This window comes from Bemisia tabaci, chromosome 2 (assembly GCF_918797505.1).
Source record: "Bemisia tabaci chromosome 2, PGI_BMITA_v3".
Classification (NCBI taxonomy): domain Eukaryota; kingdom Metazoa; phylum Arthropoda; class Insecta; order Hemiptera; family Aleyrodidae; genus Bemisia; species Bemisia tabaci.
The window spans coordinates 66,992,345-67,015,192 of NC_092794.1; the positions used below are offsets into that span (position 1 = coordinate 66,992,345).

General features: G+C 40.6%; 1 protein-coding gene across 1 annotated transcript in view; it reads left to right on the plus strand.

Annotated features, from left to right (window-relative positions):
- LOC109039788 (carboxypeptidase B) overlaps positions 1 to 22,848 on the plus strand; it is a 24,087-nt gene continuing 1,239 nt past the window's right edge. Inside the window, exons 1-7 of the mRNA XM_019055447.2 lie at positions 1 to 1,529; positions 2,283 to 2,430; positions 7,534 to 7,842; positions 14,213 to 14,312; positions 16,227 to 16,375; positions 17,739 to 17,795; positions 19,773 to 19,857. Of these exons, the coding sequence (XP_018910992.2) occupies positions 1,390 to 1,529; positions 2,283 to 2,430; positions 7,534 to 7,842; positions 14,213 to 14,312; positions 16,227 to 16,375; positions 17,739 to 17,795; positions 19,773 to 19,857 (988 nt within the window). The 5' untranslated portion in view covers positions 1 to 1,389. The remainder of the gene's footprint in view (positions 1,530 to 2,282; positions 2,431 to 7,533; positions 7,843 to 14,212; positions 14,313 to 16,226; positions 16,376 to 17,738; positions 17,796 to 19,772; positions 19,858 to 22,848) is intronic.

The following is a 22,848-nucleotide window of genomic DNA, read 5'->3' on the forward strand; positions in this document are numbered from 1 at the left end:
CTAGACGTGATTTTGGGTGTGATAGAAATGGTTTTATATCCAACTTCTGAGTTGAGTTCGGATCGAACTTTGATTAATATTTTTGCCGAAAATTAAGCTTTGAGTGTGATTATCATTCATTTCTCAGCCGATAATAAGTGTTCCTCACGGTCGAGTTTGTTTACATTGGTCCAACTTTGGAGCTCCATGATAGCCTGAAACTGATGAACCAATCAGAGAGCGGCATAGAGATGGCAATTCTCTCCCGTGTACAGATATTCTAGAGCTGATTGGGAGAACATGCTGAATTTTCAGCGAAATCTGGCGATATTGATCACGCCCGAAGATCGTCATTTCGGAGGTACGGCTTTCGCGCCAAAACGGTGCGCGTGCTCATCGAGGTCGGACATGCAGTTCGAGCCATGTGAGGTAATCGTTTTCAAATATCCTAAAAAAAACCATGATGCAACTTTGCAGCACGAAAAATTACCAAACACTTAAATCTCGTATGCCCACTCGCCCACGCATAGTGCCTTTTTCATTCTACAACATCGCGGTGGAGACTGTGAGTGATAGTGAACTGTGCAAGTGAAAAATGACTCTCTTGAGCTCGAGTTTCTTTGATGACATTAGATAATCCTCATAACTGCCGGTGTGTTTATAGTTTGGTGTCAGTGTATTTGGAAAAAAAATCCATGCTGTTGGCTCCTGCCTCAATAAAAGTGAGTTTTAGTGATATTGTAAAAATAAGAGCTCGAGTTTAATAACAGGGCTTGATTTGCGATCAAAAGATACCTCTCAAAGGTCATCTTGTTCAGTAAATGTGAAAATAAATTAAAAAAATACGTAAACCTTAAAAAATTAAAAATGTCATGTCTGTGAAGAAAATTGAAACGATTGCATTTATTAGGACATTTCGGCAAAAGCAATCGGTTTCTAAAAATGAGAATAGTCAAACACGTTCCAGACAAAATCAACTGACATTATTCTCATCTAAACATATTTTTCATTCAATTCTTCTCATCTCATCATATGTGGGAGGAATCAAATTTTTTAACTGAATACGTATTGAACTCTTCAATGAAACAATAATCATTTTTGAAAACTTACTGCTGTGACACTCGACTAATGGGTGATATACACGCCGTTCCTATGCAGCTGATCAGTGACTTGATCAGGAATCAGTGACTTGGCACGCCTTGTCACCCTTCCAAAAATGAATGAAGTAAAGTAAATACAAAATAATTTTTCTCTGAGCTGAAGACGAGGTTTCAAGCTACCAATAAAATTCTGCTTGAATACTAAGTCTCGGAAAATTTAACGACTCGAGAGAGAGTAAGTTTGAGAATTTTTTTTTTTTTTTTTGATCAAGTTTCCACTTAAAAAAAGGAAAAGAGAAAAAAACTCAAGATGCAGCCACAAAAAACGATAGCTCGAATTGTCGGTGGGAAAGTGACGGTGCCTCATCCCTTGCCTCCAAAAATGTTGTACCTAGTATGGTATGTGTCAACATTAGGACTTAGCGATAGATTTCTCCTCTCTGATAACAGGTGAGTGAATATTACTTTTGGATCAGTCGGGGAAAACTGTCTAGTAGCGTAGCGCATAAAATAACTTGCAAAAACATGTAAAACCAATAATTTATACGATTTTTAAAGTCGTAAGTAAATGAAAAAACTCCTAAAATAAGTTTTAAGTGATAAGAGTCTGTGGATTTCACGCAAAAAACCGCGAATGAAGAGTTTAATATAATAAATGGATTTTTATACATAGGTACGTTTCTTTTACCCTGAAAATTGGACCGCGTTAAGCAGAAAAGACTCATGCCATACACCAGTTATTGCCAAATTTAATTGAGCAATTTAATTTTTTACATGAAAAGGGTTGTGCGGATTTTGTACACATTTTAGTGCATTTTCTGCATAGTACGAACGAAATTCCTTGAAATTTTCAAAATAATCCGCACAGACGTTCTCTTTTAAAAAATGGAATTGCCCGGTTAAATTTTGCAATAGCTGGTGTGGCTTGGTTCCTTTCTGCTGAACGAGGTCCAATTGAGATAAGCTTTTCTGTAGTTTCACCTCGATAAACAGTGCTGCCACCTTACGATAAATACACTCATTTCAAGGAACCACCTGTCTTGTCTTGCTAGAATTTTTCAGTCATCAATGCAGCTCATTAATGGCACATCGCCGGTGGTTAGGTAACAAAACAGCTCTGTAGATAATTTCGTTAGTTTCAAATTGATCGTGGTCATCACTGTTTTAAAGATTATAATGCAACGTTTTTCTCATGATATTAAGGCCTAGAGAAGAACTTATTTCAAGACCTCCTCCACGTCGACCCAACAGTTCTCTCTTCCCTGGAAGAAGTGAGGGAAAATCACTATGGGAACATCCTTTCATCAATACAAATCCTATCTCTTTTACAAAATACAACACAGAGCTGGAGGTAAGTTTTTTTTTCAAATATGGCGAGACCACTGCAGTTACGGACATAGTCTTATGAGCACATGATGCAAAAAGAGCATTTAAGATAACGAACATTGATTTCTCAAAATTTTGCCTTCCGACCGGAAAATTGAAAATAAATCATAACGCTCCTTTTAGTGAAGGTATCGCGCTGAGCTACAAAATTCACTCCAGATTCATCCCAAAATCGCAACATTTCAACAAAAATGGCAATCGTATAGGACTCCCAAGTGGACTACAGTTCGCAATTATGAACTGCGATCACTGGCTCGGCTGAAAAAACTCGTATGTGCATAGGGAAACTAACGGTGCGTACGTTGTTTCTAAACTGAGCCTGAAATCGTACTTCCTAGTGCAAAATATAGTCTAATTGGACTTCCCGTGCCAGCAGAAACTATGTGGAAAACGGATAAATTAAAAGGAGCTCGTAAACCCTAGGCACATGTATACATAGATCCTTTTGATTATATTCATTTCCACATAATTCCTTTCACCCTCAAATACGTCCAAGCAAAAATGGACGTATTTCTATCAAACAGATTTATGTGGAGCTGAGAAATATGGGTATGCTCGTTAGTTCTCTGGCCGTAAGAGTGAATGAGAATAATAAAGCGCCAGTGACGTCAGCGGCAATGATGGAGCTGGGGCGCGAGACGGAGATCATCGTCGGGGCGCTTTAACTCATGAGCCCTGTCCACAACGCTCTCGTGCCATTCCCGCGGCTCATGAATCCCGTATTCAGCTGGCACATAGTTCTGTTTGCTGAATTTAAAATTCCTCTTTTCCAATGGACCACTAGACTAGGTACGAATTTCAGCATTCTGATACATGTTTCGTAACTAAAATTTCACGTAAAACACGATGCGCACAACAAAAATTACTGCAATTAACTCCTTACGAAGATATTTAATGATTCTTGATGCGTGAATTCAAACCACCCGCTCGTGAATACTCAATGCTCTAGCTCTATGTGATTCACATCGCGCGCTAAACGTTATCATGACAGTCTCTGCGATATAAAAATCTGGCAACCTCTATCTTGACACTTTGGCTCAGCTATAGCAAATTGCTAATAGTTTGAACAACACGTGGTGCGAAATGAACATTGCTCGATTGAGAAGCTTGCTGAAACCGTTGTAAAGCGCGATTTGACTCACGTAGAGCTTTGAGTTTCTTGTGAGCGGGCAGTTCAAATTTCTCTTAACCAATGTGAAATAAAAATGTTACTATCTTCGTTAGGAGTTGGTTTCAGTAATTTTCGTTGTGTGAATCGTTTTCTACGTGAAATTCTGGTTAAGAAATAAGTATCAGATTGCCTAAATTCGTACCTTGTCTAGTGGTCCATTCTTCATAAGGAATCACGCCCACTTTTACATTGTTTCTTCTCCAGCTTTCTAGAGCACACCCCATATTTCTCACCTGCACATAAATCTGTTTAATAGAAATACGTCAAAATATGAGGAGTTAACCGTCGTGACCAGCTCCTGTCTAAGCAGGATATAGTTGTGGAGGTTAAATTGGAGAGCTTTTAATGCCACGGTCAAAAGCATAAAAAGCCAACTCATCATTGTTGCTTTCCTCTGAGCACTATGGTTCCAACAATGATCGTCGGTCATCGATGAAAGCAAGCCAACGATATGCACCAGTGACAATTCGAGACCTTCCATTGTCATCCTGTTAATTTAAAACATCAATCCTGCCGGGTCTTTTTTACATTCAGTGATTTAGAATTTTCTTATGGAATATTAAAAGCTTAAGGTAGCAACAGTCATTATTCTCCCTGTTCCCTGATGAGCTTTGGATAATGCAATGCGCCAGACAAGTTTACCAAACATTGGCTTGTTTGTTAAATGAAGCGCTCATCATCATGCCGCTCAACAGCCGACCAAAAGGTGGGTCAAAATTTAAACGTTGTACCCCACAAATGAAAGCTTTTATCTTAGCTCAGATTCTGATAATGGAGGATCTTTCTTTGTCTAAACAATGGGTCAGTTGCGCTCACAGAATCGTGTATTGATGCTTAATTATAGTAGATCAGCGAAAAATAATAAGATCTCTCCAAACCGCAACTTTCTACGTTCAATATTAACCGAGATATTGCCCTTTGAAAAGTCGGGTCTTTGATGACGTCATCCGCCGCGGTAGTGACACCCTTGGTTTCTTCCACCTTCAGGGCCGGATTTACCTACTTGCCGCCCGGCGCCCATGGGCCGCCTGTATTTTTCCGCCCCCTTCTCATTCGTTCGGAAACATCAATAGATCGTATTCGACAGTGGTTTGAAGTACCGTTTGGTTCAAAATAATAGAACATAACTTCAAACAAAAATTTCAGGATTTAATTTGGGAAAGCTGAAAATGATAAAGTTCCTAACGATTTCACTTTTCATTGCCATTTGGTACGCGAGAGAATAAAAATTCGATGACATTAGACCCGTTACCTCAGATTTCTAAATTGACTTTTGAGGCTATGGTTACACATTGAACCAATCGATATCAATATCATCTCACCTGTGTGATCCGTCGAATACGATCTATAAAAACCATCAAGTGAAGGTGCCGGTGGGGGAGGGGTGTATGAGACGCGTTTACTCGTGTTGGGCACATTTCTTGTGAAAGCCCTATCAACACTAACTAAAGTTCAGTTCCGTAAACCCATCCCTGTTCGGACAAGGCCTTCCATTTATAAAAATCGAACGAAAAAATTATGAAAGAATAAACATAAATGTGGTTAATAATTTTAACTTCCGCCGCTGCGATGTGTTGCGCACTGTGTTGGCGCAATGCGTGAAGTATTCATGCAGTCTTGTAGGCGCTATGCGTTTCACGCCGACCGCTGCTGACGGTCAGCACCTGACCACACTGTTTGGCGCAATGCGTGAAGTATTCATACAGTCTTGTAGGCGGTATGCGTTTCACGCCGACCGCTGCTGACGGTCAGCACCTGACCACACTGTTTGGCGCAATGCGTGAAGTATTCATGTAGTCTTGTAGGCGCTATGCGTTTCAAGCCGACTGCTGCTGACCGCAGTGTGTTTGACGCAATGCGTGAAGTATTCATGCAGTCTTGTAGGCGCTATGCGTTTCATGCCGACTGCCGCGCCGCTCCGTTCCAGGTCAAATTGCGTTGTTTGCGTCAATTGCGTTGTATCACCGAAAGATGACAAAATTAGAAATTACTCTCTGTAGGAAATGAGAGATTTTGTCGCCTTTTCTCGTTTGTGCTTTATTTTCTAAATCCAAATTTTTTCTCTCTTTTTTTGATACCTACAATCAAAAAGATTGCAACATTTGCCGCCCCCTACATTTTGCCGCCATGGGCCGCGGCCCATGTGGCCACCCCCTGAAATTCGCCCTGTCCACCTTGCTTTCATCAGAGTTTTACGTTAAGTAACTGGTGCAAATGTGCGTCGCACTGACAAATGAAAGCAAGATGGAAGATACCAAGGGTGTCACTACCTCGGTGGATGACGTCAAAAACTTGCATGGAAAAAATAAGATTAGGGATGGGCCCTAGAATTGCTTCACCTCATACCCCACAAGGGCAGGCCCTGCGCGAGTAGGGCCCAGCCCAACCTGGACAGGGTCCAGCCTTTACCAAGTAGGGCTGAACCCTGAACCAGGTAGGTTTGGGCTCTACCGCGCTGCCGTGCTCAGGAAGAACACCGTATGAACCTTCTGGCGTTGCCAAATTTCTTTTGATAAAACACAAATGGACGTATTTCTACCAAACAGACCTATGTGGAGGTGAGAAATATGGGGTGTGCTCTAGAAAGCTGCATAAGAAGCAATGTAAAAGTGGGCGTGGTTCCTTTTGAAGAATTGGAAAAGCGGGATTTTACATTCTATCAAACAGACCTATGTGCAACTGAATGCGGAATTCATGAGCCGCGGGCATGGCAAGAGAGCCTTGTGGACAGGGCTCATGAGTTAAAGAGTCCCTCCAACGACCTCCTCGTTTTGCCGGCGATCGATCGTTGCCGCTGACGTCACTGGCGCTTTATTATTCTCATGCACTCTTACGGCCAGAGAACTAACGAGCACACCCCACATTTCTCACCTCCACATAGGTCTGTTTGGTAGAAATACGTCCAAATATTGAAAGAAACTTATTAAAATTTTTCTTCCAATTTTTCGGATGATTTTGTTCGCAATTTCACCTAAAGTTCCTGAAAATTTCAAGGAAAAACATTCATAACTTGCCTTAAAAACAAACGTTTTATCGAAGGCAATTCAGCAACTCTCGAATTTTCATACAGCGTTCTTCCTTATCACGGCAGCGCGCCGGGCCGGGCCTGCCCCCACGGGGTATGAGTTCAAGCAATTTTACCTACCCGGTTAGGGCTGGGACCTTCCGCGCAGGTACCAGCCCTAAAATTCTTTTTTCCGTGTGACTTTTCAAAGGGCGATATCTCGGTTGATATTGAGCGTAGAAAGTTGCGGTTTGGGCGGATCTTAATATTTTTCGCTAATCCACAAGAACTAAAGCATCAAAACACAATTCTGTGACCAGCACTGCCGTGCTAAGGAAGAACGCCGTATGAACATTCGAGAGTTGCCAAATTTCCTTCGATAAAATGTCCATTTATGAGGAAAATTATGAATCTTTTTCCTTGAAATTTTCAGGAACTTTAGATCAAAATACAAAGAATATTCCCTGAAAAACTGGAAGAAAAATATTTATAAGTTTACGAGGGAATTCGTGTTATATCGAAGAAAATTTGGCAACGCCCGAAGGTTCATACGGCGTTTTTCCTTGGCACGGCAGAGCGCAACAGCGGGCCGATCATTGAAATTGATAGACAAAGCAATAGACAAAGAAGACAAAAAGGATATGGAGGGATCCTATTGGTGGAAGCGGGTGGTTGCAATGGACAAAGAACGTAGGTAATCGACAAACTAACGGCAACCGACGAGAGACCCGATAGTTAGTCCATCATTTACCCCCTTAGTCTATAAGAATAACCCATTTCAACCAATAGGACTGCCCTATACTCCTTATGTCTTTTTTGTCTATAGCTTTGTCTATAAATTTCAATAATCGGCTCGCTGATCCATTTATCGCGAATGGCGTTACATGTTGCAGATAAGCCGGTACTTGGATCAGCTGGCGAGGTCTCATCCGGAGGTGGTGACGGTGTTCCCTCTGGGGCGCAGCGTGGAAGGTCGCGTGATCAAGGGGGTGAGGGTGTCCTCCGGGGGTGGCGGCCTGAAGCCAGCCATCCTCCTCGAGGGCGGGATCCACGCCCGGGAGTGGATCTCCCCGGCGGTCGTCCTCTACGTCCTCGACCAACTCGTCACCAACCGCCACCGCAACGCTCACCTCATCAACGCCACCGATTGGTACTTCGTGCCCCTCCTCAACCCGGACGGATACGTTTACTCCATGAGCAGAGTGAGTATCAACCTATACTCCTCAGATAAATAGACCGGTGCTGCTATTATATTTTATCAAAAGATGCCAAGATAATTCCGATTTCCGGAAACACATTCCGATTTGCCAAAGTTCCGAGAAAAATTCCGGGGGAAAATTCCGGAATACGCCCAGATTTAGTGAGTAAGAACCTACTCTTCAGATAAATAGACCGGTGCTGCTATTATATTTTATCAAAAGATGCCAAGATAATTCCGATTTCCGGAAACATATTCCGATTTGCCAAAGTTCCGAGAAAAATTCCGGGGGGAAATTCCGAAATACGCCCGGATTTAGTGAGTAAGAACCTACTCTTCAGACCATTGCTGCCATTTGTTTTTATCAAAAGATTCCGAAATAATTCCGATTCCCAGAGACATATTCCGATTTGCCAAAGTTCCGAGGAAAATTCCGAAATACGCCCGGATTTAGTTCCAAACAGCATCAAATTTGATCAAATATATGGTCAATCTAACGAAAAACCTCAATTTTCGAGGAAATTCCAAAAATAGCTGAAAGTTCCGGGGATTCAGAAAATTATGGGAAAAGTTACGATTATTTGGAAAGTTCGGCATTTCAGAATTAATTCCGGGAAATGGCAGCACTGAAATAGACAGTGTTAATCAAACCAGCGAGCCGATTATTGAAATTTATAGACAAAGCTATTGACAAAGAAGACAAAGGGGGTATTGAGCGATCCTATTGGTTAAAATGGATGGTTCTTATAGACTGAGGGAGGAAATTATTGACTATCTGTTGGGTCTCTCGTGGGTTGCCGTTAGTTAGTCTATTGCCTACCTCCTTTGTCCATTGCAACCACCCGCTTCCACCAATAGGATCGCTCCAAATCTCTTTTGTCTTCTTTGTCTGTAGCTTTGTCCATCAATTTCAATAATCGGCCCGCAGTCGATAACTTATTCTATGATATAAAATCATGAGAATAACGTGTAACGCGCATGAAGCCTGAGCAGTCCGCTGTCCCCTCCATCCCTCTGGAACTCATGCGGAATCGCCTCTTCCCCTCCCCGCTCATCGTCGTGCGCCAGTGACGATTCAAGCAGGTTGGCACCACTGTAAGTACTCCCCTAAAATCCATTGAATTTATCGGTTCTAGGTGAAACAGGCTGCCTCACCTGGAATCGATTGTTTAACATACGTTTAAATGGAGAAAAGACGCAGTTGCCAATTTTCAAGAATCGCTACTGTCATGTGCTTACCCTCACCACTCATTGTCGGGAGTTGGACTAGGGAGCGGAGGCGGTAGGTTCCGTTTTTACGGCAAGCAGGCACAGTTGTCTTGAGGCAAAAAAAAAAAAAAAAATGCGACAAAAATGTACCCAAAAACGGGTTGCATGGGGGAGTCTATGGTACGCGTGGACTTAAAATCGCGAAAAATCAAAATCAGTTTTTTCCTAATTTCGAGGAATCGGAATTTTAAAATTTTCATTGTAAATGTAAGTTTTCTAATGATTTTGCTACTTTTTTATGTATTTGTCCATTGAATCGGTGTTGATCGGTTCAAGCTTTTATTTTTCCTTCGATTCATGTCGACACCCTCTCGTTACATGCAGACTATCCTTTTTTTTAACTGAACAATTCGCCTTCTGCTGCGTCTGCAGCAATTGTTGTTACGATTATGTTGTGCGTGTTGATTTTAGTTCATTACATACTCAACTCTCTGAAGGCGTTTTATGTGTGGAAGCAATTCTCCTTCAACTGCGTCGGCAGCAATTGATGTTACGAATATGTTAAGCGTGCTGATTTCAGATCATTACATATTCGACTCTCTGAAGGCGTTTTATGTGCTCAAGTAGCGCAATCTGTCTGAGAACGATGGAAGTAGGGATTGATCGATTCATTCAATCTCACTACTGTTGTTCTCCAACAGGGTGCTCTACTTTCCCACTTTAAACGCCTTCAAAGAGTCGAGCTTGTAATAAGCTGAGATAAGCACGCACAACATATCCGTGACAACAATTGCTGCGAACGCAGCTGAAGGCGAATTGGGAGCAACCGTTTAATATGCGTCGAGAAACATTTTAGCTCTTTGATAAAATCAATATCAATTGTTACCAATAGAGAGTTGTAGTTTATGGTATTTTTATCGGGGATTCTCGAAAAAAATTTCTACATGAACTAAGTTTAAATGCAATATCTATACTATAAGCACCGAGACCTCCTAAATTTGCATATCTGGTAACGCTTAGTTCCATCATTCTACTGCGCCGATTTTCATGATTTTTGCGGTTATCGATAGGCAATTGTTCCTAAATGAGCCTGCTACATTCAACTCTTGAAAATATGACCCAGGTTTTTTAAATTACGTGGTAAAGTTGCGAATTCTCCCATTTAAACAAAATAAATTTTTATTTGTTGTCACAGCTCGTTTGAGTGTCTACTGTGTCTATTGCCATGATATTATGCGGTTATCGACAGGTGATAGTTCCTAGATGAGTCCGCTGTATTCAGATGTTGGAAATAGTACCCCGGTTCTTTTATACAGGGTGGCCCAGACCTACCGTACCAGGCCTTTTTTTCGGTCAATTTGGGTCGTACGAAGTCGAGGATCGCGGGGATGAATTGGGAATTGACCTTAAGGAATCCGAATTTCATGGTCTCAGAGCCCCCCTGGCGCCCCTTGGGGGCTAAAAAAGGGGTAAAAGGAATCCAAATCTGAGGGTCTCGTTGTCCTCAGAGACTTTTCTGATGGGGCACAGAGGTAACCTCCACATCGGTTAAATTTAAAAGTTCAGAGTCCCATTGCGCCCCATCAGAAAAGTTTCTGAGGACAACGAGACCCTCAAATTTGGATTCCTTGGGGTCGATTACCATGAATACACATTTTTTTCGAGTCTCCACGGCAATTTAACGAACTTGAATTTTTTTGAAAGGGGGCTCTGTCCCCCACCTTTAGGGGTCAGTGTTTTGGACACGGATTTGGATTTCTTGGTGTCGATTTAAGGTAAAAATTCCCATACGTTCTGATTCCGATTAAATAATTTCAAAATTTTGACATAAATCCTGACTTTTGAAGTACGCACACCCCTTTTACCCCCCAAGGGAGGCGAGGGGGGCTCTGAGACCATGAACTTCTGATTTCTTAGGGTCGATTCCCTATTCATCCCCGCGATCCTGGACTTCGTACGACCCAAATTAACCGAAAAAAAGGTCTGGTACGGTAGGTCTGGGCCAGTCTGTATAAGAGTAAACCAGGGAGCTTAGAAGGGGGGGGGGGGCAAAATTAAGTGGCGGGAATTTCAAATTTAGCGGAAAATTGAACAAAGCGGGAAATTTTGAATCGTCTTGGTCTGTCAGTAGGGTAAGGTAAGTAAATCGAAAGTCCTCGTCATTTTTTCTCTCTAAGTCGCGCCGTTCCAGGCCAAATTGCGTGTTTGGTTTCTCTCTTAACTCGACTAATTAAAGGTGCTGTCTCTTGTATCACTGAAAGAAGACAAAATTAGAAATTACTGGACTCTCAGGAAATGAGAGATTTTGTCGCCTCTTCTCGTTTGTAATTTTTTTTTTCTAAATCTGATTTTTTATACCTACATTTAAAAAAATTGCAAAATTTTCCGCCCCCTATAGATTTGCCGCCATGAGCCGCGACCCATGTGGCCACCCCTGTAATCCGGCCCTGCTCCGGAGAAATCAGTTAGTGTTCCGGAGACAAATATTCTCCCTTCGGAACGATGAGTTATTGCTGAGAAGAAAACATATTTTTCTCCGGAGCAATAACTAATTTCTCTGGTGAGAAATTAATTCTCTCCGCAGCACTTAATCAGTCTCTGTTACACGGGCGGAAGCCCAAAAACTCATGAGTTCTAACGTCTTGTGAAATCAACGAAAGCCAGGGCTCATGACTTTGATGCGGAGTGAAGCACAACATTTTGAAGTATTACCAATAATTCCTCTGAATCATTAAAAATCCACAACACGATAAGACATGTAGAGGAAAGCTTCGAAGTCATAGATGGAAATGACGTTTTCGGATATAGGTCGCAGCAAAGTTGTGGAAGTCTCCAGAGTAAATTTTTGAAGCACTGAGAACGCTAAATTCGGCACCTGAAAACCGTTTAAGGAAAAATTTTGCCGCGGTTTTTTTTTTTTTTTTTGCTTCGTGAGAATTATGGTGTTGGGGCTTCATCAGTCTTGACGGGAAGTTTAGGCTAAACTTCTTGCCAAGCATGAAACTTTGGAGCGCGGTATATTTTATTTTGCATTTAAACTTAGTTTATGTTGAACATTTTTTGGAGAATCACTCATAAAAAGACCATAAAATACAACTCTCTATTGATAATAATTAATATTAATTTTATTAAAGAGCTAAAATTATTTTCGACGCATATTACACGGTTGTTTCCAATTCGCCTTCAGCTGTGTCTACAGCAATTGTTGTTACGAATATGTTGAGCGTGCTGATTTCAGATCATTACATACTCGACTCTTTGAAGGCGTTTTATGTGCACAAGTAGCGCAATCTGTCGGAGACTGAAGGCTCAATCCCTACTTCCTTCGTTCTCCGACAGATTGCGCTACTTGCGCACATAAAACGCCTTCAGAGAGTCGAGTATGTAATGATCTAAAATCAGCACGCTCAACATATTCGTAACAACAATTGCTGCCGACGCAGCAGAAGGCGAATTGTTCAGTTATAAAAAAAGGATATAATGGAAGGTCTGCCTGAATGTGACGAGAGGGTATACATTCGATCGACATGAATCGAACGAAAAATGAAAACGTGAACCGATCAACGCCGATTCAATGGACAAATAAATAAAAAAAGCTGATCAAAATCGTAGTGCGATACCTCGAAATTAGGAAAAAACTGCCAAGATTTTGATTTTTCCCGATTTCAAGTCCACACGTACTATAAACTACCCCCCCCCCCTGCAACCCGGTTTAGGGTAAATTTTTGTCGCTTTTTTTTCTTCCTCTTCTTCGAGACCAGTGTGCAGGCTACACTCTGAAAATGCACAGATAAATGACTGAATGCTGATTTGCCCCCGAAGGCAGAGAGTTATCAGTCACCTTGGATTGTCAAGGGTGTGAATTGTGAGGCTGTGTGGTGAGGGAGTAAGTATGAACCTAACCCTCATTGGGAAGAATGAATAGGGTCAAGTAAACAGAAAGATCATAACGACGGTGAAACTCGGGAGCCACGTATCTCATTTTCGGCGTTTAAAAATATCCCCTCCTATTTTATTTTCCTAAAAAAGAACAAACCAACATCATTCCTTGAAGCATATTCTGAATTTGCCTCGCACAGAAAAGAAAAATCTCGGAAGTTCTTATGAATTGACGTTGAGTATTGCTCTACTTATGAAATAAAATATGAGAGGAAGGTCATATATTGAATCTCGGTCTCGCAATAACAGCGAATCGACGACTCATTTTTATTTATTTTTTTGTTTTCCGGTGATACTCCAAGGTCCAAAGATACTGGAATTGTGATTATTTCGAAACGTTTCGGGTTTTGCTTTTAATTTGTCCCCCTTTTGCGAGCCTTTTTCCAAATTAAGTTGTTATTTTATTATGAGAGGAAGTCTGCAACGTCGCAAACCGATATAAATGGTTTGGAAGTTTCACTGTCGATATTTTAAAGACCCCTCATACCTGCCTACAATACTGCCGTGCTAAGGAAAAACGCCGTATGAGGCTTTAGGCGTTGCCAAATTTCCTTTGTTGTGTCACGAATTTATTGGAATATTTATAAACATTTTCCTTTCAATTTTTCAGAGAATTTCGTTCGTAATTTGATTCAAGTCAGGTACGAATTCCAAGGGAAAATGTTGATAACTTTCCTCAAAAAGAAACATTTTATCGGAGGAAATTTTGGATCTCTCGAATGTTCATACGGCGTTTTTCCTTATCACAGCAGAATAGTGTAATAATTAGTTTTGGAAGTGAGCACTTACATATTCGGTTGAGCAATTTGGTTAAGCGATTCTAGACCAATTTGCAAAAAATTGCCAAAGCGCTCACCCCGACATCAGTCATCATTTGGCAAATTCCATTCTCAACAAATTGCTCATGACAGAGGCGGATCCAGCAATTTGGCAACACCGGATTCCCTCCATTTAGACCGATGTTAAATAATCGATTCTTGTCATCCAAGAATCCATACATTTCCATAAAAACAATGTTGCCAATTTGCTGGATCCACCAAAGCTCATGAATCACCATCGGAAAAAATTAGCGTTGACCTCTGAACTTAACTTGAACACCTGGCGTTAAAATAAATATTTTTATAGAAATTCCTGCAGGGATAAAAATATATACCTCACTCTCCGATTTAATTATCACTCATCATTCTTCCTTTTGAAATATTGTAAGTGGTTTTACTTTGATTCAGGATAGGATGTGGAGAAAAAATCGGGCCAAGACTTGGAGACATCAAAACACTGTATGTTCAGGAGTGGATCTGAATAGGAATTTTGGATTAGACCATGCGCGTGCGTATATTTTCACTAATTTGTTTAATGACTAAAAGGTTTTCGAGAGGAATTTACTTCGCTTCATCATAATAAATCTGCAAGATTACTCAGATGGATACCACACTTATTGGACGCTTGCAACATTTCACCTTCTCGGAAAAAAAATTTCTTCACCTTCCGCCCAAAGTATCACAAGCACCATGCGACGTTTAAAAATTTCCGCCGCCAATTTATTTTTTTACAGAGAAATTTTTCAACGAAGCTGTTCAAAAATTTCACTGAATTTCCTTTGTGCTGCCGATAGAGTTCAGTGAAGTTTTCAAACAGATTCAACCAACAATTTCTCTGTAAAAAAATAACATGGCGGCGGAAATTTTAAAACGTCGCATGGCGCATGTGATACTCTGCCCTAGAGGGGACGATTTCAATCGCTCCCTACACGTTGATTGAACCATTGCACGATGTTGCTAACCGGTAGGTAGACACTTCACCCATTTTTTTTTACCCGAAACCTAATTTGGCCAACAAAAATGGAAGTTATCGGCTGTGTTGCTCACGTAGCTTTTCGAACACCGCTACAAATGAGACAAACGGAGTCAACACAACATGGAGATAGAGTGAAAGAAAAAGAGCAAGGGAAAGGACTCACTTTGATGACGGAGCAGAGATACAACTATACGTGCTTGATGGATGTCCGTGTTGCATCTGCAAAATTGAAGGCGCGAAAGCGCGAGGTGTGAACTCCCAATGCTCCGCTTTATTCTGCCAATGAGGTGTCGCTCAGATTCGGGAGAAAAGTTAAAAAAAAGGCCCGATTACATCTCTCCTATCTTCGTCTGTTTTGCTCTTGTAGCACCATTCTACAAATGGGCTGCATTTTGCAATTTGGAACTATAAATTCTGACTCTTCTGGAAAAACACTTATGTGCACAAGGAAACTAATGGCACATACGTTGTTTTTAAACCGGGCCAGAATTTATAGTTCCAAATTGCAAAATGTAGTCCAAATAAGACAGACGGAACCAACAAAACGTGGAAATAGAGCAAAGGAAAGGTTGCGCGTTGATGACGGCGCAGGGATACAACTATTCGTGCTTGACGGATGTCCGTGTTGCATCTGCAAAATAGGAGGCGGTATGGCGTGAGGCGTGAGCTCGCGATGCTCCGCTCTAGGCTGCTATAATGAACTGTCGTTCCGGTGCGGGGAAAAGTTAAAAAAACCAGACCCCCCGCAAGGTCTCTCCTACCTTCGGCTGCGGTGATATTTGATTTTTTTCTTTCATTCTTAAAGTTGATATATTATTCTTTTTTAAGATGTATTTGTAGACCTACATCAAAAGTTCGAATGTACCGGCAACCCGCGCCTGGCCAGCAAAACCCGCGGGACGAGTGTTTTCAGCGATCCTGATGGAGTCAATTTGACCCAGCCTGGACATCTAAGGGATAAATTTCATTATTTCTCAGCACTTATATCATTGCTTGCAACTGGACTAAGTACACTATTGGTTCAAAAAACATCAACAAATATTAAACAAACTATTTGGCAAACTTAAAAATGTACCATAAAAACGTTGGACCAAACAAAATTGGGTAAAGACTCTAGCCACCTTGTTACCCTGCTGATAAGTATCGTTCACCTAAATTTTGCCTTCAATTTTTCCGCATAGGCAACAAATATACCGGAGGGCGAAGATAGTTATCTATTCCACATATCTCCATGAGCTTTGATTGAACCGTGTGAACCTCGAACTATTTGGTTGAATCGTTGGTAAGAAGGACAAAACAAATATTATCTTAGAAACCTTGCAGAGATTATTTCCAAGATACTTGGTTTGGGGGTTTCACCGCCACTACGTTCTAATTTATCTCCTGCCAAATTTTTAGTCGTTTGATTTATTATTTGATTCCGGACATTTTTTTTTCCTCCAACAGAGTTTGCTGCGCTGAATTACGATCCCTGCTCAGGGATTTATCGAGGCCCTGCTCCTTTCTCCGAGCCAGAATCTAGAGCTTTGCGCGACTTCATCATGGCCAACAGGATGCAAATCAAGATATATTTATCATTCCATAGCTTCGGGAATGTAAGCTGATGCCCAGTCCAGTTACTCATTAACAACTGCACTCAACAGCTCAACTCAATGGGAAGGCCAGACAATTTTGGGTGGAGGAGGGGGGGATCTCTCGAGGCTATGAAGAACACAAACTATGGAGCGTAAACTGAATCGATCCAACATATCGACGGTGAAACTACCAAACCACGTATCTCGGTTTGCGACGTCGCAGACTTCCTGTCATACTTTATTTTTTAAATGAAAAACTACTTAACGTCCAATCTTGAAAATTTCTGTGATTTTTCCTCTTTGTGCGGAGAAAATTCTGTGAAAATTTCAAGGAGTGATACTGATTTGGTCTACTCTAAAAAAATAAAATGTGAGCGTAGATTTTTAAACACCGCAACCGAGATACGTGGTTTGGTAGTTTCACCGTCGATATCGGACAAGTCCGATAAGTAAGTCGTAATCACATAACTCGGTTTGCGACGTCGCAGACTTCCTGTCATACTTTATTTTTTTAACGGAAAACTGCTTAGCGGAAATTCTTTAAAACTGCCGTAATTTTTCTTCTCTGTGCGAAGAAAATTCTGCAAAAACTTCAAGAAGTGACGTCAATTTGTTCTTCTTTAAAAAAAATAACACGGAGGCGGAGATTTTCAGACACCGCAAACGAGTTATGTGATTGCCGACTTACACCGTCGATATGAAGATTAATCAATAATGTAATTTACAGACGACTGTGGAATGCCTGGATTCGACCTCCAAACCTGAAAATACTATAGTTTTTTTTTCTTTTTTTTAAATAAATGTATATTATTATTTTGTTTACTACGAAATTGAGATGCTTTTGAGCACATCATTTGGTCAATGAATGTTGATGAAAATAACAATATGACTTATTCGTATCAGAAAGATAAGTGGTATGTAAAGTATTGTTGCGGAAAAGCATTCTAACACACCTCAATTACAGGAGCCCCTTTAATTAGTAGGTAAGCGGCATGCACTGCACTCCGATGCAGTAGCAATCATTTTACCATGTGATTGCAATTTACTGCAAATCGTGCTATTCGGATCGCACTTTTACGAGTTTTCCCGACGTATGTTTTTGTAAAATTTAAACAGAAATTATTCTGAAATGTTCAGTTTTGCGCGTAACATTAGTTTTCCTTTTGCGTCATTCTGCACGATTTGTAGAATATATAAAAATGTTGATGCTAGTTTTTTTCATAACTTTATCTTTACACGATGGTCAATGATACATACATTTTCTTAGAAGTGAACTAGGGAAAAGGAAAAAGAGAGAAGTTTTCTAGAACTCGAGGACTAGAAGACTAATATATCTTGAAACAATTTTGATTTTCTTATTTCTTTTATTCTCCTCTTGTTGCAGTACATTCTATATCCCTGGGGTCACCAAGGTGCCAAACCCTTTGACTGGCAATCTTTGGTAAGTTATTATTTATATTCATTATTATTTTTTCTTGAGATAAAATACAAATGCACACGTTAAACTATTTTTTTAGTTTGCCACCTCCCAACATCAAAATTGTATAATTACTTACTTGTAAGGCAGGGATTGAGAGTGTGAGAAGAACTCGCACTGCAGTATATAAAACTGAGTCTTCTGTGAATATTCTATGAAAAAATAAAGTTAGGCATAGGCACACATGTCTATTAAACTGCCAGATGCGGTGTGTCCCTGAGTCCCTGTAAGATCATTGTGTTTAAGTGGTGCGGGTCGTAAATTGTAAATTATCGCATAAGCTCGTTAGCCCATTGTGTAATTACCCATCATAGGTATACTCATTATCACAGCGCAGTAATGACTAAGTATAGTATTACACCTACTCTGACAGAACCTGTACTTGTAAGAAAATTACTTTTGGTGGTTTTTGTGGCAGATTATTTAACGCAAGAAAAACTTTGGGAGGGGTGTCCGGGGGGGGGGGGGGGCTTCGCCTAGAAAATTTTCAATTTTTCAAAGCATCAAATATCGATGGTGAAAGTGCAGAAGTGCGTATCTCGATTTTTGACAGTTTTCAGTTAGCTGCATAAACGTGTAGTTGAAGATGTCGTCTATCAGCCAGCAAGAGATTATAATCGAAAAAAATCGGGAAGTCACCTAAAACCGTAGAACTTTTTTCGCGTATCTCGGGCTTAGGTGCAGGAATGCGTATCTCGTTCAGGCCTGTTCATTTTTCGGCGCGCCTTACGCACAACCAATCACAACGCGCGCTCCTCAGCAGCGTTTCCCGCCAACACCGCACATCAGCTGATCAGCTGTTCCGTGTTTGTTTTCAATGGTTTTCATTTATCTATCTAAAAGAAAAGTTGATGCGGATAAATGTGGATAATCAGGCAGTCCAGCATGCATAATATCAGTGAATGCTGGTGATAGGCCGATAGACGAGGGAAGGGGGGGGATTAGGTACAATTACTTGTCATTAATGTTGCATACGCTCGTAATTGAAGGCGGATTATCACTCGAGGGCCCTCCAGTATAATTTCTTCATAGGTATCTACTACCTACTAGCAGCGCGCGGCGTTCACGTCCATTTTTACTCTCTGGGTCAATGCAATCATGAACTGATTGAACTGACGGCTCATCATAACGGTCAGTTTTATTAGAGTCAATCCGGTCAAACAATGCTTCATTTAGTATATTGGATCGACTAAAGCTTCTAAATAGGTTTTAAGGTTGAATAAATTCTATTTATGATCTCAATGATCAAGAGTAGCTTCAAGACGCTAATTGCAGAACTGCGTATCTCGTAATCTAATGTCAGTTTCCAATCATACAATGCTTGATCCGGCCGTATGAGGTCAAACTAAAGCTTCTGATAAAGAATTGTAAGCATGAAGTCCTTTTTTCAGTTTTTGAATGATCAAAATCCGCCAACAATAGGTTTGAAACACCAATTGCAGAAATGCGTATCTCGTGATAAAGTGTCAATTCTTAGTGCCGAAAACGCGAATCTCGGCATTTCGGCCGTATTTTCTAACAGCGCGAGATTCTATTCAAAATATTGATGAAGTCTGAAAAAGCATCTTATTCTTGCTATCCTCAAGAATTATTACCCTTCTACTGACAAAAGGGAAGAATGTAGACAGTTTTTTTACTCTCCTGAAAAATCGTGTTTTCCGAGATACGCACTTCTGCACTTTCACCATCGATATGCAGTTTGAGTCAATTTCTTCAAGAATAAATATCAAATGTAAGCGGCCTTCCTTCTTTTTTCGTCCGTTCCTTCTTTCTTTCTACCTTTTGTTCTTCCCTCCTCCTTCCAGGCGTATGAAGGGGGGGGGGGGCGTGCGACCCTTACGGTCCCCCTTGAATCCGCCTATACTTTATAGATATTCCTCACTTTTCCTCCGTGTAGTTTCTGCATCTTTCCTGACACAATACTTTTCTTTATACATACAGGAGCGTTTGGCTATGAAAGCGAGTGAGGCAATCAGCCGGAATTCAGGTGCAAAATACCGTGTTGGCTCATCGTCTGCTATGCTTGGTAAAGTATTATCACTGTCATTTAAGTACTATAGCTCTGGGGGAAAGAAATGAATCAGTGAGTTCGAAAACACACCAACTCGGAAAAAAAATTGTTCAGGAAACACTTAAAACTGCGCAGCGGGCGAAGAAGTTAGTTTAAGAAAAACCGTTTTTGGTGCAAGAGGACAAATACTCAGAGACTTTGTAAAGCACCAATTTGAAATCGATACGCCAGCGGCACAGGAAAGCCGAAAGACCAAGCGGGGACGCTACTTCAATATTAAATTTACATCGCCTTGCTGAGGCGCAGGGATACAACTATTTGAACTCTCCGGAACGCGTGAGGTATCACGCCTCAATTGAAGGCGTTTTCGAATCTTCTTCTGTATATACATGACGGGATTTTCCAAATTTGTTTGCATTATATTGTCGATTTCAGTTCCTTTTATTATTTAGTTAAATTATTCAAGCTTCTTAATTTGTAATTATTCTGGTAACATTTTCTTTTTGCGAAATACAATCCTTGCATTCGCGTCCTTAAACTACGGCTTTAACGGTCAAAACTACGGAGTAATTTAACTAAATAATAAAAGGAACTCAAATCTACAATATAACGCAAAACAATTTGGAAAATCTCGTCATGTAAATAGGTACAGAAGATTCGAAAACGCCTTCAATTGAGGCGTCATACCTCACGCGTTCCGGAGAGTTCAAATAGTTGTATCCCCGCGCCTTAGCAAGGCGATGGAAGTTTAATATTGAAGTAGCGTCCCCGTTTGGTTTTTTGGCTTTCCTGTGCCGCTACTGTAGTTGCTACTGCATTTGTCGATTTGAGTTCCTTTTATTAATTAGTTAAATTATTCCTGCTTCTTAGTTTTTAATTATTCTGCAACAATCATATTTTTGCGAAATACAATCCTGGCTTTAGCGCCTTAATGGTCCTGGCCTTAATGGTCGAAACTGCAGTGGCGGCACAGGAAAGCCGAAAAACCAAACGGGGACGCTACTTCAATATTAAACTTCCATCGTCTTGCTAAGGCGCGGGGATACAACTATTTGAACTCTCCGGAACGCGAGAGGTATGACGCCTCATTTGAAGGCGTTTTCGAAACTTCTGTATTTACATGACGAGATTTTCCAAATTGTTTTGCATTATATTGTAGATTTGAGTTCCTTTTATTATTTAGTTAAATTACTCCTGCTCCTTAATTTTTAATTATTCTGCAAACACTATCCATTTGCGAAATACAACCCTGGCTTTAGCGCACTTAAACTACGTTAGTTTTTTGCATTTCATTGTAGATTTGAGTTCCTTTTGTTATTTAGTTAAATTATTCAAGCTTCTTAATTTTTGATTATTATGCAAAAATTATCTTTTTGTGGAATACAATCCTGGCATTCGCGCCCTTAACGGTTGAAACTACAGTAGCGGCACAGGAAAACCGAAAAACAACGCGAGGACGCTATTTCAATATTAAACTTCTATCGCCTTGCTAAGGCGCAGGGGTACAACTATTTGAACTCTCCGGAACGCGTGAGGTATCACGCCTCAATTGAAGGCGTTTTCGAATCTCTCAGCATCATATGGCTATCTTTCTTGCACTTATTGAGTCCAGGGACGGACTGGCCATGGGAATGGGGAGGCGATCGCCCCCTAACAATTTGCCACGGAGGTCCCGAAGTGGCCCCCGCGGTGAATTTTTTTCAAGTCATCGTTTTTTCCCGTAATGTTGTAATTTTCTTATCCTTTTCAATCACTAGAAGGCCCCGAATTCCTTGAAAATTTGTCTCTAAGAGACATGGAAGGTCGCCGAAAGTATTTGTGATGGAGGGACCCCCGATGAATCCTGAGAATGGGTTATTTTGAAGTTCAAGTACTGTAGAATCCAACTCCAATAATGCCTAGGTGTTTAAAAAGTGTGAAATTTTCAAAATTTACCGGGGGACGGCCCTCGGACCTTCTTAGAGGGGCCCCCGAACGACAAGAAGGGCCCTTAAATTTAGGTCTCCTCCTAACTTTTCGAATACCGGTCCGCCCCTGTGCGGCACAGGAAAGCCGTAAGACCAAGCGGGGACGCTGCTTCAATATTAAACTTCCATCGCCTTGCTAAGGCGCGGGGATACAACTATTTGAACTCTCCGGAACGCGTGAGGTATCACGCCTCATTTGAAGGCGTTTTCGAATCTTCTGTATTTACATGACGAGACTTTCCAAATTTGTTCGCATTATATTGTCGATTTGAGTTCCTTTTATTAATTAGTTAAATTATTCCTGCTTCTTAGTTTTTAATTATTCTCACGGCTCATTTCAAGGCGTTTTCGAATATTCTGTAATTACATGACGAGATTTTCCAAATTGTTTTGCATTATATTATAAGAAGCACTCATTTAAGTGTCCCGACTGAACGTACCATTTTACAAAGATACCACTATTCGACCACGTGGGAGACAATGTTGCCTACACTAAAAATTGAAGGAAAACTGCCATGGAATTTAACTCTCGTTTGGTAAAAATCTATTCATGTGCGTGCCGTTTTAGGATGCCTTATATTACTATTCGACCACATGGGAGCTTGTTTTGCTTCTTGCCTACACTTAAATTGACTTATGCTAATTGGAAATATGTGCATTCAGATTGCGTGCAATAACACAGTTTATTTTAGCATAAATATATAAGTCCAAATGTTGGCCTATTATCAAGCTAAAAGGCAAACCAATACATTTTTTTTCGAAAAATATCTATGCTCATTCCTCAGGAATTATTTTTGGATTAATTTTGAGCATTACTTAGTTTAGACTAGAAATTTTCTCTCGCTTGATTGATAAACTTTCATGCCCCAAGAGGTTTGAGGAAATAATTTGAGGCTCTAATTTTTTCCAAAAATGTTTGTAGTAATAATTTATTTTTTTTAACTTTTGGTTTGAAGAATAAGAGTACTTGCCTACTAACACCTGAATGTATCTAATTGTACACGTTTCGCAAAAAGAGGAATTTTCATTTCAACTTTCT